This window comes from Furipterus horrens, unplaced genomic scaffold (genome assembly GCF_987537825.1).
Source record: "Furipterus horrens unplaced genomic scaffold, mFurHor1.1.pri manual_scaffold_13, whole genome shotgun sequence".
In the NCBI taxonomy this organism is placed as follows: domain Eukaryota; kingdom Metazoa; phylum Chordata; class Mammalia; order Chiroptera; family Furipteridae; genus Furipterus; species Furipterus horrens.
In genome coordinates, this window is record NW_028327183.1 from 54,923,949 (window position 1) to 54,939,118 (window position 15,170).

Sequence of the window (15,170 nt, forward strand, 5' to 3'; positions counted from 1 at the left end):
AAAATTCACAAAACATAGAATTAAACCTTTTAAAACATAGAATTCACTGGAGTTGAGTAAATTCATGATGTTGCACCATCACGTCTCTCTAGTTTCAGAGGTTTTCATGCCCCAAATTCCACCAAGCTGTCCAGCTCCCGTCTCTCCTGCACGTCAGCCCCTGAGAAACCACCTGATTTCTGTCTCAATGGGCTTCCTTCCCTGGACATTTCATATAAAATCACAGAAATGGGATCTTTTGTGTTTAACTTTATATTTAGCTGCAGAGATTTGATGTTCACCGACAATATGGCAGGTGCCCATACTTTGTTCTTTACATTTAAAAATATTTTCTGTGCAATGAAGATGCCACAGCTGTTCATATGAATGGGATCCAGCATGAAGGGGTGTGTAGATGTGAATCCAAACCAGCCGTGTGGGCGACGCTCATGTTACAGCGGTGAGAAAAGGACAGTCAACGGGAGTCTGCGATGATCGGGAGGGACAGCCCCACAGTGGGATGGAGGAGGCGTCTTTCCAAAAACACGGCTTGTGTTTCCTGCCCCCAAACCTCGCCACCACGTCTGCTCCCCTGGACGATCTTAGCAGCAGTTCCCCAGCTGGGGCCGAGACTGTCCTTCACCACGTTCCGGGTCATCAGATGGGCTCCACGCTCCCCCACTCTGAACGGTGCTTGTCCCCTCTGAGTTCACGTCCTGGCTGCAGCGTGGGCCCTCCTCTCGCTGTCTCGAGCCTGAAGGAGCAGCACCCCGAGGGCCAGCAGGACCAGACCAGCCACGCCCATGCGGGTGAGGTTCTCCACCGTGTAGTCCTGGGCGTGGGAGGCTAGGGATTGTGGGGATACAGGTCACAGAGGTCAGGGCAGACAAAGTCACCCCAGGGCCCCTGCATCCCTCTGACAGGACATGACCCTCTGCCCCAGCCCCGTCACTGAGGAGTTCCCCTGCTCCCCACTCCTGGTACCTGAGCTGGTCTGTGATGGGCTGATGGTGCCGGCTGCTCCTGAGAATGACAAAAGGTAGGACCTGACCCAGCCTGTCCCTGCGTTCTCAGGTCTAATACCCACTTCTCGCAGCATAAGCTCTGTGTCAACCTTAGCGACACCTTTCTCTGCGGAGGAAGGTGCCCTCTGGAATCCTCGTCATTCACGCGAATGCAGATCCCCATTTCTCCGTCCCGGTGGAACCTATTTTGGTGGTTCCCCAAGTTCACAAGAGTTTTCTCTCCAATTCAATGCAGCTCTGTTCCATTATGGTTTCACTCAGGGACCCAGGACCATGTTGCTTAATTGCTTCGGGAAAAGAGTATCCATTTATTCTATAGCTGAGAACACAGGTACTGGGATGAGGGGATGGTGGTCTTGGGGTCCGATGTCAGTAGACCATTGGGTTGAGGCCAGGCTCTGACCCCCTTTTTAACCAAGTTTATCCCCTTCACCTGGTGGTTCATCCCCTATTTAATCCATCAGTAATAATTCTTCCCATAGTCAGGACTGCCTACCATAGGATATGTGTGAGAGATTATTGTGCTTGTATAAAATTTACATGTATCCACATATATACACATATATACACTCTTACACATACCAAGCACACACAGATCTATGCATATTATTTTCAAATGCTAGTGCTGAGTCAGTACGTCATTATGACAGCATTTGGTTTTCTGTGGCTGAGCAGATAAATAGGAAACCTGTGAATACACACCGGATGAAATATGCTGGTCAGACTCACACACACACACACACACGCGCACACACACACACACATGCGCATTGAGGGAAGGAGAATATATCAGGTGCAAGGAGGCAGGTCTGCTCTGGGCAGGGTCAGGAGTGAAGGTCTTCCTTGGACGTGACCGTTGAGCTGATTTCTGAACGGGGAGGAGGGGCTTGAGCAGCCCCGTGAGGACCCGTCGCCCTCCCTGAGCCTCCCGCTCTCACTGCTTCTCACTCCCAGGGCCTCTGGGCCCAGAACCCCGGCACCTCCTCCCCTGGCCGGCCACCAGGGCTGTCCCTGAGACCTGCCTCCCCACTAAGTCACTCAGGGGCCAGGATGAGTTGTCCTCACCTGAGACCTGGAGCTCCAGGGCGTCACTGGGCTGTGACCACTCCTGTGGGGTGTACCTGTAACAGCCGTAGCATCTGAACGTCCACCTGCGGCCGGGGGTCACGGGGCCCACAGGGAACAAGGCCTGGAAGATCCCACTGGGGTGTGGCTGTGAGTCCAGGGTCCAGGGGAGCCTGTCCTCTCCTTCCTTAGTCAGAATGAACCTGCCAAATCCCTGCCGTGAGCCACACTGGAGGGTCACGTTCCCTCCTGAGGTCACGACAGGACTGGGCAGGGCTGAGAGGATGGGTTTGCTGCTGTAGGATCCTAGGGGAGAAGGAGACAGCGTGTTAAATGAGGATCACACCTCCCGCATGTCACCCAGGGCTGGGCTGTGAGGGGGAGACACCCTGAGAACATCCCCTTCCTGAGGGCAGAGCCTGAGGCTGGGATCCCTGAGTGCCCTCTCACCTGTCACCACCAGCTCCAGGGGGTCACTGAGCGCTGACCAGCCAGCAGGGCTGAGGTAGTAACAGCGATAAATCCCTGCAGTGTCCCGTGTCATGTTTGTGATGGAGAACTTGGCCTTGTTCTTGGGATCCAGTGGCTTCTGCCTGTCCCAGGGCCCTGGCCTTCCCTCTTTGTCCACACGGTACTCCTCAGCCTCCACGGTCCCCTGACACCAGATGGTCACAGGGTTCCGCCTGGGGATTACAGGGCCTGGCTCAGCCCAGAGGGTGGGTTTTGGGAGGGTCCCTGGAAGGAATCGGGGGCTGGGTCAGAAGTCATTCCCCAACCCCAGTGCCCAACTGTCAGCCCCGAACATCTCCGACGTCCTTCATCCGTCAGCCCAGACCTGCTGATCTCCACCCCCAATCGCCCAGAATGTGGTCCCTTGTCTCTAGTGAGGACAGGGACCTGGGACACCTGAGGAGACTCACCTGCCTGCACTGGGGTCCTCAGGCCCACACTCAGCCCTGGAAGAGAGGTGCTGTGAGAGACCTGCCCTGAATCCTGGGCGGGACCCTCCTCCTGTGAGCCCCCGAGTCCTGGGTCCTGGCAGAGCAGGGCTCCCCCTCCTCCCTCACGTCTCACCCAGGCAGAGCAGGGCCGTGAGGGTGGGGGCCATGCTGTCTCTTCTCTCTGGACCCCGCTGTGCAGAAGGAAGAGGCCCCGGTGTCCTCAGGGTAGACAGACGCACAGGGTGTGGCCACTGGGAGGCTGGCCCTCCCTGTCACGGGGTGTCACGTCAGCAGCCTCTCAGGAAGGGGAGCAGGGTCTCCCCAGGAGCCCGGCCCTCATTCCCATGATGGAGCCAGAAACAGACCCCAAGCCTCCTGAGACGCCCCTTGCAGGTGAGGTGACCCAGGGCATGTCCTTCCAGGTCAGAGCCTCCCTCATGGGGCCCCTGCCCCCTCAGCCATCCATCAGCACCTGCCTGTGTGTCCTCCCCGTGGACAGTGGTCACCCGGGCCCTGCAGGTGCCTCAGGAAGACGTGGTCCCTGTGCCTGCAGAGCTCAGACCACAGAGACACGTCCCCTTCTCGCTGTGCAGGCAGGTCCAGTGTCACCGTGACCATGAGCACCAAGGGCACATGCAGGGAAGGAGGGGAAGGAAACACACACCCCTTCCTGGCCCCAGAGTGTGGCTTCTTTCTGTAACAATCCCAAAGCAACTTCTCCTTTTTTGTAGCAAAACCATCCACCCAGCCTTCACGGGAACCAGCTTCTGAGTGATTCCTGCCCTTCAGGTGCCCTGTTCCTTAGAAGAGCCGTCCCCTCACAATGAGTGGGTTACTTCTCTCATTTGGGGGAGAAAGCTGATCCCTATTGAAATATTCCTCCGTGGTCCACAGCCTGTGTGACCTGAGCGCTCACGTTCCATCAGTCCCTGAGCTACAGTTTCCTCATCGGAATCATGTTGTCATGAACCTCAGTGCTCAGAGGGCATTTGGGGTCAGCGTTCCTGTGTGGGTGGGCGGGGTCTATCGTTGTTCATTTCAGATCCCATGAAGATGTTGGGATGAGACATGAGAAGTCAGGTGATGGACCCCACAGTCTAAGGTGGGCTACAGCTATGCCCACTCAAGAGCCAATGCTATTTCAGAGGAAAAAAACAAACAAAAAATGAAAGTTTCCAAAATGGAGAGGGAACCACAACAGAGAAAAGAGGCCAAAGCTGGGGGCCTCTCTGTATCCAGGGGTTCCCAGAGTAGAGGCTCCTGATTCTGTGCGGGCATGACAGGTACTCCAGGGTCCCTCAGCAGGGAGATCTTTCACTAGGTGCAAATTGGAAGTTCTGTGGTCCTCTCGACCATCTGGGATGTCTCTGCCCACTGATCCAGCACTGAGTCACATCGTGTGTGTGTGTGTGTGTGTGTGTGTGAAACAGACTCAATACAGTTGAGTCTGACATGGGTGTCTGTCCAGGTGTGAGTGTGAGGTTCACCTTGGAGTCATCCCTGCCAGGCACATCCTGCTCAGATGCTGTTTGAGCAGCAAATATCATGTGGCAGAGTAGCTGAAACTCTCTACCCACTTTCAGTCCTGAGGCCAGGACAGCCCTGGGAGGGACTGTGTGTGGAGAACCAGGTGTGTGTGAGCTGAGGTGAGTGTCCGCAGGGATGGACCCAGACTCACAGTGGTGTGAGCACTGCCTACAGAGTCAGTAACGGGGGTCATCATATCTGAGAAAACAGAACACAGAGGTTAGGGAATAGTCCTTTTATTGTATATTTAGATTTCTGAAAAAATAAAGGAGACAGTTGTATTCTTCAAACAACAGGGGTTGTATTACAGAAGAATATGAAATTTTAGAAGCAAATTAAGCAAACATGTTAGAGGTAGAAAATAAAATTTGAAATAACACTCAAAATATTATTTCCATCAAAATCAAGATACATCTGAAGATACAATTATGAAACTGGAAGGCAGCAATGAGGAAATGTTGAGGACGCAATACAGGGGGACTGGAATTAGACAGTTAAATACAGGGAGACTAGAAAGAGAGAAGCCAACAGATATGGGGAGTTTCAGGAAAACGTGGTGAGGATGGCGTCTGCTACAGCCGTAGAGGCTAACAGTTGGGTGTTTTGCAGAGAAGCAGAGAGCACACGCAGTGCCAGGGAGCACAAATCCAGGCTTTAAAAAATTATTATTTCAGAGAGTTGGGTTACAGTCCACTGCCTGGTGCTTGCTTCAAACCTGAATGTACTCATTCAAACTGATGGCATTTCTGAAGAAACTATTATCCGGTGAGGACACAAGGGCTCAATGGGTGCAGAGGACATTTTGAGGAATGATTTCAGATTTATCTGTCCTAATCAGGATGCTGTTTTTCAAAACAGGGAGGGCCCTACTTGTATGCATGTATTCAGTTCTCTGGAACATACCCTGTGCTGTGAACTGAAGAGAAGTCTACGTCAACGGATGTGCCTAATAGAAATAAGGAAGCATGTAGACTCACACATGGGAAAGGGAACCAGAGCACGAAGGTGCAGATCCAAAGAAGACACAGATGTAGCCTCACGCCATTGAAGTGAGAAGAGAAGGGAATCATTGAAAGAAAATCAGTAATGGTGGGAGGCCCCGTCCACACTTCAATAGCACCAGAGTCTCTACAGGCAACTCATGAGACGTATTTCATCATGTCAACGACTTGCACTGCTCTTGAAATTATGAATGGTCCATTAACTCACTATATGTTCTAGCTATTTTTGAGAACTTCCTGCTCAACAAGATTTATTTTCAAGAATCTACCTCATTGAATGGTGGACTTTTTGTCTTCTGTGTTCACGTCCCGGCTGCATTGTGGGCCCTCCTCTCGCTGTCCTGAGCCTAAAACAGCAGCACCCCGAGGACTAGCAGGACCAGACCAGCCACGCCCATGCGGGTGAGGTTCTCCACCGTGTAGTCCTGGGGGTGGGAGGCTAGGGATTGTGGGTAAAGAGGTCTCAGGGGTCAGGGCAGACAATGTCACCCCATGATCCTGGACATGCACCCAGGGCACGTGGCTTCCCTTGACAGGACCTGACCCTCTGCCCCAGCCCCGTCACTGAGGGTTTTCCCTGCTCCCCGCTCCTGACACCTGAGCTGTTGTGTGATGGGCTGATGGTGTAGGCTGCTCCTGAGAACACAAAGAAGTGGGGTCATGGACTGATGATGTCACTCAATCCAAGTGTCCTCAAACTCTCCCACTTATGGGGACGTCACAGCTTCAGCCCTGGTGAACCTGTCCTCTGTGCTGCAAGAATTCTGTCTGCTTCCAGGGGTTCTCTGAGTCTCCCTGTACCTTGTGAGTTTACACTCGGCTCCTGACGCACTTTGGAACATAATTGGCTCCCCTGGAGAATTCAGGGTTGCTGAGAAATATGGTCTCTCATTACAGAAAATAATACGTCCCTGTTACCTGTCTGCTCCCTGTGGGGTACTTAGCCATCCAAGTGAACTCTTCTGGAGATGGGAGCTTATATTACTCAACATTGAGGACCCAGAATCCATGGATTGGCCTCAGATATAAATACATACATATATGTAGTATGTGAACAATTCCTGAGCTATGAGTGTAGACAATTTTATAAATAAAATCTCAAAAGGTATCTGAAGTCAAAAAGTCTCTTGAAGCATCGTCTATAAACACTTCATATTAATGAAGGTTAATTTTCATAATGAATGGATAAATTTCACATAATCACAAAAAATAGGAGTAAAAATTTGACTTTTTGATGTCAGAAAGGTTTAGAACTTAAATTTATAAGTGCAAGTGTTGCTTGAGTTTTCTCAGTAAAAGAGCAGTAACAGATAGGAGGGCAGACAAAGCAGAGAGCACACGAGTTTCACACCGAGTCTGGGCAGCCACCCCCTGTCCTCATGAGCTGGGCACGGTCCCTCCGAGTCTCAGGTGAGCTGGGGGGCTACAGGGCTGGGCCCCTGGTCAGAGGTTCTGCCTCTCTCTGGGAGGGTGTCCCGTGGGGGTCAGGACCCAGGGCTCAGACGCTGAGGTGGGGACGGCAGCAGGTGAGTGGAGGGGTCTGTCTGCTCTGCTCAGTCTGACCACGTTTCTCCTCACTTCACACTCATCTCACTCCACCCTCCCTGCTCTGTCTCCTGCTGAGATTCAGACATGGAGTCTGGAGCGGGAGGCCCTGTCTCCTCCTACCCTCCCATGGGCAGGACCTCCTCCGAGGGACCTCCTTCACTTCTCATTGATTTCTGCCCCCGATTCTCCAAGGACAGAGCCCTGAGCTGACTGAGCACAGAAAGAACAGGGTCACGGGCCTCACCTGAGACCAGGAGCTCAAGGGAATCACTGGGCTGTGACCACACCTGGGGGGTGTTTCTGTAACAGCCGTAGCATCTGAACGTCCACCTGTGATTGGGGGTCATGGGGCCCACAGGGAACAGGGCCTGCATCTGCCCACTGAGCTGTGGATGTGAGTCCAGGGTCCAGGAGAGCCTGTCCTCTCCTTCCTCAGTCAGAATGAACCTGCCAAATACCTACCATGAGCCACACTGGAGGGTCACATTCCCCCCTGAGGTCACGACAGGACTGGGCAGGGCTGAGAGGCTGGGTTTGCTGTACAATCCTAGGAGAGAAGGAGGCAGAGAGTTAAATGGGGCTCACACCTCCCTCATGTCTCCCAGGGCTGGGCTGTGAGGGGGAGACGCCCTGAGAGCATCCCCTTCCTGAGGGCAGAGCCTGAGGCTGGGACCCCTGAGTGCCCTCTCACCTGTCACCACCAGCTCCAGGGGGTCACTGGGCTCTGACCAGCCAGCAGGGCTGTAGTAGTAACAATGATAGCTCCCTGCAGTGTCCCGTGTCATGTATGTGATGGAGAACTTGGCCTTGTCCCTGGAAACCAGTGCCTTATGTCTCTTCCAGGGTCCTGGGCTTCTCTCTTTGTCCACACGGTACTCCTCAGCCTCTGAGGTTCCCTGACACCAGATGGTCACGGGACTCCTCTAGGGGATCACAGAGCCTGGCTCAGCCCAGAGGGTGGGTTTGAGGAGGGCCCCTGGAAGGAATAAGTGGCTGGGTCAGAAGTCATTTTCCAACCCCAATGTCCAGCTGTCAGTCCTGAACATCTCAGATGTTTTTCATCCATCAGTCCAGACCTGCAGTTCTCCACCCCCAATGTCTGAGAATGTGGTACCTTGTCCCAGTGAGGAGAGGGACCTGGGACACCTGGGGAGACTCACCTGCTTGCACTGCGGTCCGCAGGCCCACGCTCAGCCCTGGAAGAGAGGCGCTGTGAGAGACCTGCCCTGAATCCTGAGCGGGACCCCCTTCCCTGTGAGCCCCCGAGTCCTGGGTCCTGGCAGAGGAGGACTCCCCCCGTCACGTCTCACCCAGGCAGAGCAGAGCCGTGAGGGTGGGGGCCATGCTGTCCCTCCTCTGTGAGCCCCGCTGTGCAGAAGGAAGAGGCCCCGGTGTCCTCAGGGTAGACAGACGCACAGGGTGTGGCCACTGGGAGGCTGGTCCTCCCTGTCATGGAAGCGTCACGTCAGCAGCCTCTCAGGAAGGGGAACAGGGTCTCCCCAGGAGCCTGGCCCTTATTCCCATGATGGAGCCAGAAACAGAACCCCAAGCTTCCTGGGATTCCCCTTTCAGGTGACGTGACCCGGGGCCCCTCCTTCCAGGTTAGACCCTCTTCCACAGGGACCCGCCCCCTCAGCTGTCCATCAGCATCTGCCTGTGTGTCCTCCCCGTGGACAGTGGTCACCTGGCCCTGCAGGTGCTTCAGGAAGACGTGGTCCCTGTGCCTGCAGAGCTCAGACCACAGAGACACGTCTCCCTCCCGCTGTGCAGGCAGGTCCAGTGTCACCGTGACCATGAGCACCAAGGGCACATGCAGGGAAGGAGGGGAAGGAAACGCGCCCCTCCCCTGGCCCCAGAGTGTGGTTTCTTTCCATCACAGCCCTGCACCAACTTCTCCTTTTTCCTTAGCAACCGCGCCCACCCGGCCTTCACGGGTACCAGCCTGTGAGTGTGATTCCTGCCCCTCAGGGCCCCTCTTTCCTGCTTAAAGCCTCCTGCTCATGCTGTGGTCCTGCCATCAGCTTAGGGGACACTTATTTGGGTTAGAGTTCTGATTTTGACCTAAAGCAGATGTTTATTTAAATGCTCATCACAAATCCCCAAGTGATCTGTGGGGTAATGTTCTGTCCCTGCCTCAGTTTCCTCACCTGGATTCTGATGTCACCAGCCCCACCCTCAGTGGCTGTGGGTCAGTGTGCTGGGCGCAGGGGAGGGAGACATATGTTTCCAGTCCAGGTACGGATGGGGGACTCCATTGTTGGAAAATTTTAGTTTCAGGTAACAGCTAATAGGCTTAGTAACCAATGTCTGTAAAAAGCTGTTGTTTCAGGAGCTGGAGGTCTGACCCACCTTGACTCCAGGAGACCATAAGCGGTCCCACTTTGAGCCCCAGGAGGCCTGCAGGCAATCAGGACGGTATCTGAGCCCTTGTGCTCCAGGGTGAGGTGACCACCGCCCAGGACACAGATGAAAGATGCTGCAGCTTTTATATGACCAACCTTTTCTCTGAATTCTAAATTCCTTACCTACACTTTCTTTTCATTATTAAAAGGGTTTGTTTATAATGGAATTTAAGACAGTCTGTTAGGGCACAAACCCACTCTCTTCTCAGATCGCTGACCATCTGAGTAAAGCGCCCATAAAGATACAATCCCTGTCTCTTGCTTATTGGGGCTGGGAGGTGAGAGGCTGCTTGAACCCGGTTCTTCTGGTTTCAGTTTTAAAAGCTGTGGGCACAGACAGGAGCAGGAAAGAGAAATGAAAGTTGCCCCATAATGCTGAAGCTGGTAGCCACCTGTGACCAGGAATATCCACGGGTCACAGGGAGGAGCATCCCCTGTGTGGACAGAGCGGGACCCCAGGTGCCCACAGGAGGGGAGGGTCAGGGCGCAGCTGAAGGCTGGAAGTGTGGCCCCTGTCCCCTGTGTCTGTACAGGCACTGGGATAGCTGTGCCCACGGGCCCGTACTCATGGTCAGCAGGGAGCAGTCTCCCCTGGGTGGCCTGAAACACAGTGAGTCCATGTGTCAGCCATAGGTGTGCGCCCTGTGTATGCATGTGAGGCTCCCATTGGACCAGTCGTGATGGGCAGAGCACTGAGAAGATGCTGAGTCCGAGAGAGAGGACGCCATGGGGCCTGGGTGCTGCCTCAGCCCTCGTCAGCCTGACTCCTGGGACAGCCCAAGAGAAGTCTGTGGGAGACCAGGCGTCTGAGGGGAAAGATGTCCATCAGGGGTGGACAGTAGAGAAATCCTCATAATGACAGCTGTCTACTGAAATGGGGGCATCGCATGCAGGAAAGAGAGTCACCAGAAAAATATGAAAGCAATTTATTGTCAGTTTAAATGTCTGAAAAAGAAAAGGAGGATTCAGATTTTGAGCTAAGAATGTGAATTGTTTTGTTAGATGAATATGATGAGTTAGAAATCTGACCAATGAACAGCCCCACAGAGTAGACACATTAAGTCAACTCTTCCCATCAAGGATGAGACACAGCTGGAGGTCCAATTACGGACGCGGAGAGCAGCATAGAGGGAATTTCCTGCAGGCAGCGCAGGGAGCCCAGAGGTGGGCAATGACGGTACCTGGGGACTAGAATGACGAGGGTGAACGTCATATCTGTGGTGTCACAAGGAAAGAAGTGAGGATGATGGTTAGTAACAGCATGAGAGATAAATAATACATTTTACAGACATGAGGAAGACCGACTAAGTGATAAAAGGCATGTATTTAAAAATAGAATCTCCTTGCTGGTGTGGCTCCATGGATTGAGTCCTGGCCTGCAAACCAAAGTGTTGCCAGTTCAATTCCCAGTCAGGGCACTTGCTTGGGTTGCGGGCCAGGTCCTCAGTTGAGGGGAGTGCAAGAGGCAAGCAATCGATGTATCTCTTGCACACGGATGTTTCCCTCCCTCTCTTTCTCACTTCCTTCCCTTCTCTCTAAAAGTAAATAAAATCTTACAGAAAAACCCTAACACAATGTTCTATGGGAAACGCAGATTACAGTAATGACAAGCTCACTGGGACCAGACTCCCTCAGAGCAGAGACAATACCGGACGCAGCGGAGAAGTACCTTCCAGGAGCAGGTGGTTAGTGAAGGTTTTACACTGCGTCTCATTATCTTTGTCAGCCCAGCTTCTGAGTCCCCCACTCCTGGGATTCCTGGGGATTGTTGCTCCGAAGTTGTGTGGAGGGTGTTTTGTGTATTTCTGTTTTTTCAAAAGTTTCTCCTTTGGAACCAACTCCTCAGTCTCAAATGTGGGCTGAAATACGCCCCTGCCTCAGAGCGTCTGCACAGTGAGCCCAGTCCGGCGCTACGACTCTTCCTGCCCGCGCCTGCTGCCCACGGCAGAGAGCCCGTGAGCCACAGAGGAACCCGCGGCCCCTGGTAAGCCTGGTCCTGCCTGGTCCTGGGGCAGCAGCCCAGCCTCCTCCGGCTTGGGCCGCACTCACTTACCGGGGGCTCCAGGCCTCCCCAGCCCAACGAACTCTGAAAACACCACCTCCTGAGGCCAGCAGGGTCCCCATTCAACACTCATTCAAAAACATGTATATTTTGTGTATTTCCAGGGAAGTTTTAGCCGTTTAAAGACCCACAATTAGAAGGAAAATATACATTGATGTCCTTGCTCTCAGTGGTCTGGAGAGGATACTGTCCTAAAAGTTGCAGATAAATTAAATTGTAAAGAAATTACAGTGATCCCTCCCTTATCATGGGTATTATGTTCTAGACCCTCTGCGATAGGTGCAAATCCACGAAGTAGGAACCTTACATTTATATTAGTATTTATATATATTTTAAGATTTTATAAACTCTTCCCACACACTTATAATCCATTCCCAGTCCCTTATTAACCTTTCCCATTTTCTTATTAACCTTTTCCATTCTTTTATAAACACTGCTTATGTTCTTAAGCATTCTACACTCTTAAACCCATGTAACTTTAACAACATACCTATACAGTACTGTAAAATTTTATATGGGTGCTCACCAGTGAAGTATACTACAACTTGAATGATGAAGATGATGAATTAGCTGGGTAGTACTGATGATGATGAAGGTGATGAAGATGAGATGAATGTATTGCAGAGCAAAGAAGAGCATCACAGCTCTTCTAAAGGCACCACTTCATCAGGCGCTTCTTCAGGTGGCGCAGAAGTATCCTCAGGCTTGTCCGTAATTTCTACTTCCGCTAAAGGCATAGGCGTAACTGACCTCTTCATTCGAGTGATGAACATAGTTATGGGGAGTGGCTGGCGCTGCTTCTTCTTCTGATTGAGAATGTTTTTGTAAACTGACATGGCACTGTCGATTGAATTTGCAAACTGCAACGAACGAACCATATGGGGGTCCCATTCCTCAGCCACTCGTTGAAGTTCTTTGGCCATTCTGACCATGGTTGCAAGACAATCAAGTGTTAGGCCAACCTCCTCCTTTTCTTCAACCCGTTGTTCATCTTGTTCCTCATCCTCTTCTTCACCTGCTGACTTAGTCAGCTCCTCCAGGTCTTCGTCTATCAACGGTTGAGAGTGCATATTGATCAGGGTACTTACGTCTTCAGTAGTCACGTCACTGAAGCCCTCTCCTCCCAGTATTTTTGCCAGCTTCTCAGCCTCATCCACTGCAGAGTGATGTATCCAACAGGAGAGAATCCCTTGTAATCACGGACCACTTCTGTCACAATTTTGTCCAGCTGGCATTCAAAGTCTTACTCTTCACCTCCTTTATGGCCTTTTGAATATTTTGGAGACACGATGCAATTGTGTACTCATGCCAGTACGCCTTTAGCGAGGAGTCTTCATCCGAGTCCATAGCTTCAGTGAGGTTTCGCAGGGCATTTCAGGTGTAGAGCACCTTAAAAGTGCGAATAATGCCTTGATCCATTGGCTGAATGAGCGATGTGGTGTTCGGTGGCAAGAAGTCTATCTGGACGCCATCATACGTCAGGCCGACAGCATGGCCTCCAGCATTGCCCATTATCAGAAGCACTTTGAAATCAAAGCCTTTCTCTGCCAGATAAACCTTAACCTCCGGGATAAAACATTGATGAAACCAGTCAGTCGTGAGGAGTTTTGTGATCCAAGGCTTAGGGTTGTGCATCGGTACACAGGCAACACATTCTTATTTTTGTTTTTTAGGGCCCTTGGGTTCTTGGACTTATAACTAAGCCCTGACTTAATCATAAAGCCCAGAGCATTCCCACACATGATTAAAGTTACCCTATCTTTTTGGGCCTGGAAACCAGGGGCTTTTGCTTCTTCCTTCATAATGAAAGTGCGAGACAGCATCCGTTTCCAGAATAAGCCCGTTTCATCCATGTTGAAAACTTGTTCAGGCTTATAGCCTCCTTTCTCAATGATGTCTTTGAACGCGTTGTTCACGTACTCCTCAGCTCCGGCTTTATCCACAGAGGCAGCCTCTCTGTGCAGAGAAACGCTCTTGAGTCCAAAGCGTTTCTGAAGTTTGTCAAACCAGCCCTTGCTGGCACTGAATGGGGTCAGTCTGGTTGGAGAAGCACTCGAAGGTCCTGCTTCAGCGTCGTCGTCATCATCCTCTTCTTCATTCTCATCACCATCGTGACCATCGCTTTTTGCTATTAAACGGTCATACAGTTCTTGGCCTTCGTCCAGATGGTGCTCGTATCCAGCGAGATATTCTTTTTTCTGCAGTCATTTATCCACACAGCTAATGCAGACTCCGTCTTCACAATGATCTTATCGTGGGAAGTAACCACCCTCTTTGCTGTTGAAAGTCAGTGATGTCACAGACCTGATATTCTTCTTGTCCTTCTTTATATAGTGAACCGTAGACTCATTGATCCCATAATGGCGGCCAACAGACCCATAGCATCTCCCTTCCTTCAACATGCCTAGAAGTTCCACCTTCTCTTTTATGGTAAGCATCTTCCTCTGGCGCTTGGGTTCACTGCCAGAATCCTTAGAAGATGCAGAACCTTTGGGTGGCATCATAGGGCTTGCAATAAATTCAGTCTTTAAGGAAAATTTCACAAAACACAACACCGCAGAGCAAAACTACGCACAGTGATTGGAGCTATGAGTGAAGTGAGCAAGGCGAGACGCAGAACGTATGCGCACAGTGCGGGATAGCAGACAGACTGATGCTACGCTTACTGAGCCAATCAGCGACCAGGATACACAAGACAATGCTCTGGTCGGGCGCCTTACATCAGTCACCCAATCGTGTGCCATGTACAGTCTCACTTAGGCAATGAACTCGAGCGTACATCTCGTTTTCAGCGTAATTTATGTGTTCGTCCGCAGAAAAAATACATACTGTAAAGTGTGCAGTATTTTATTTCGATTTAATATTCTTTTAATGTTAGAATCATGTATTATATTTTAAATATATTTTTTGAAAAATTTTAGGCAAAAATCATTAAAATAATAAATTCTATGCATATAAATATGTAAACAGTACCGCAAAATCCCACAATATAGTGAAAAATCCGCAATAAATAATTAAATATAATATTTTTAAAAATCCCATGATACAGTCAGGCCACGATAAGTGAACTGCGATATAGTGAGAGACTAATGTACATGCCTATTCTGTAACCGGTGCATTATCTCATGGGAGCACCACAATCACTTTGTGGAATTATATTTACTTTTTAAAATAATATTTTATTTATTTATTTTTATGGCAAGGGAAATGAAGGGAGAGAAACATCAATGTGTGGTTGCCCCCAAAGGTAGACCTGGTCGGCAACCCTGGCATATGCCCTGACTGGAAATCAAACGGTTGACCCTCAGGTTCACAGGCCAGCGCTCAGTCCACTGAGCCACACCAGCCGGGGCTAGTATTTATTTCAAAGAGAGAAAGAAACTGTGCCTAAGAAAGGAAATGTGACTTGATCACATTCAACATGCCAACCTGTGGCACTCTTAGGTAGACCTGACGGCTCAGACTCCCAGTTTGCTGCCCTTCCCACTGATGTCTGTCTCCTGGGAGTTACATCAGCTGTGAGACAGTGGAGCTGTGGGAGCTAACGGTTTATGTGAAGGCGCATTCACCAGCAAGGGGTCTCAGGGAAGGGAGGGTGAGGGGTCTCCCCTACTGACGGG

The 15,170-nt window shown here is 51.2% G+C and overlaps 1 protein-coding gene and 1 pseudogene across 2 annotated transcripts; both read right to left on the minus strand.

Moving 5' to 3' along the window:
* Positions 1-652: 652 nt before the first annotated feature.
* LOC149995413 (leukocyte immunoglobulin-like receptor subfamily A member 5) lies at positions 653-3,177 on the minus strand. The gene is made up of 6 exons (XM_090259597.1): positions 3,144-3,177; positions 2,990-3,025; positions 2,520-2,804; positions 2,070-2,375; positions 955-1,002; positions 653-825 (listed from the first exon to the last, which is right to left on the minus strand). Exons 1-6 carry the CDS (start codon positions 3,175-3,177, stop codon positions 689-691), a joined length of 846 nt encoding a protein of 281 aa, XP_090115723.1. The 3' UTR covers positions 653-688.
* A 2,090-nt stretch (positions 3,178-5,267) lies between these two features.
* LOC149995414 (leukocyte immunoglobulin-like receptor subfamily A member 5) lies at positions 5,268-8,430 on the minus strand (annotated as a pseudogene). Its single transcript, XR_016507647.1, has 5 exons — positions 8,397-8,430; positions 8,247-8,282; positions 7,778-8,062; positions 7,331-7,633; positions 5,268-5,977 (listed from the first exon to the last, which is right to left on the minus strand). The product of XR_016507647.1 is annotated as a leukocyte immunoglobulin-like receptor subfamily A member 5 (transcript).
* Between the last annotated feature and the right edge of the window lie 6,740 nt (positions 8,431-15,170).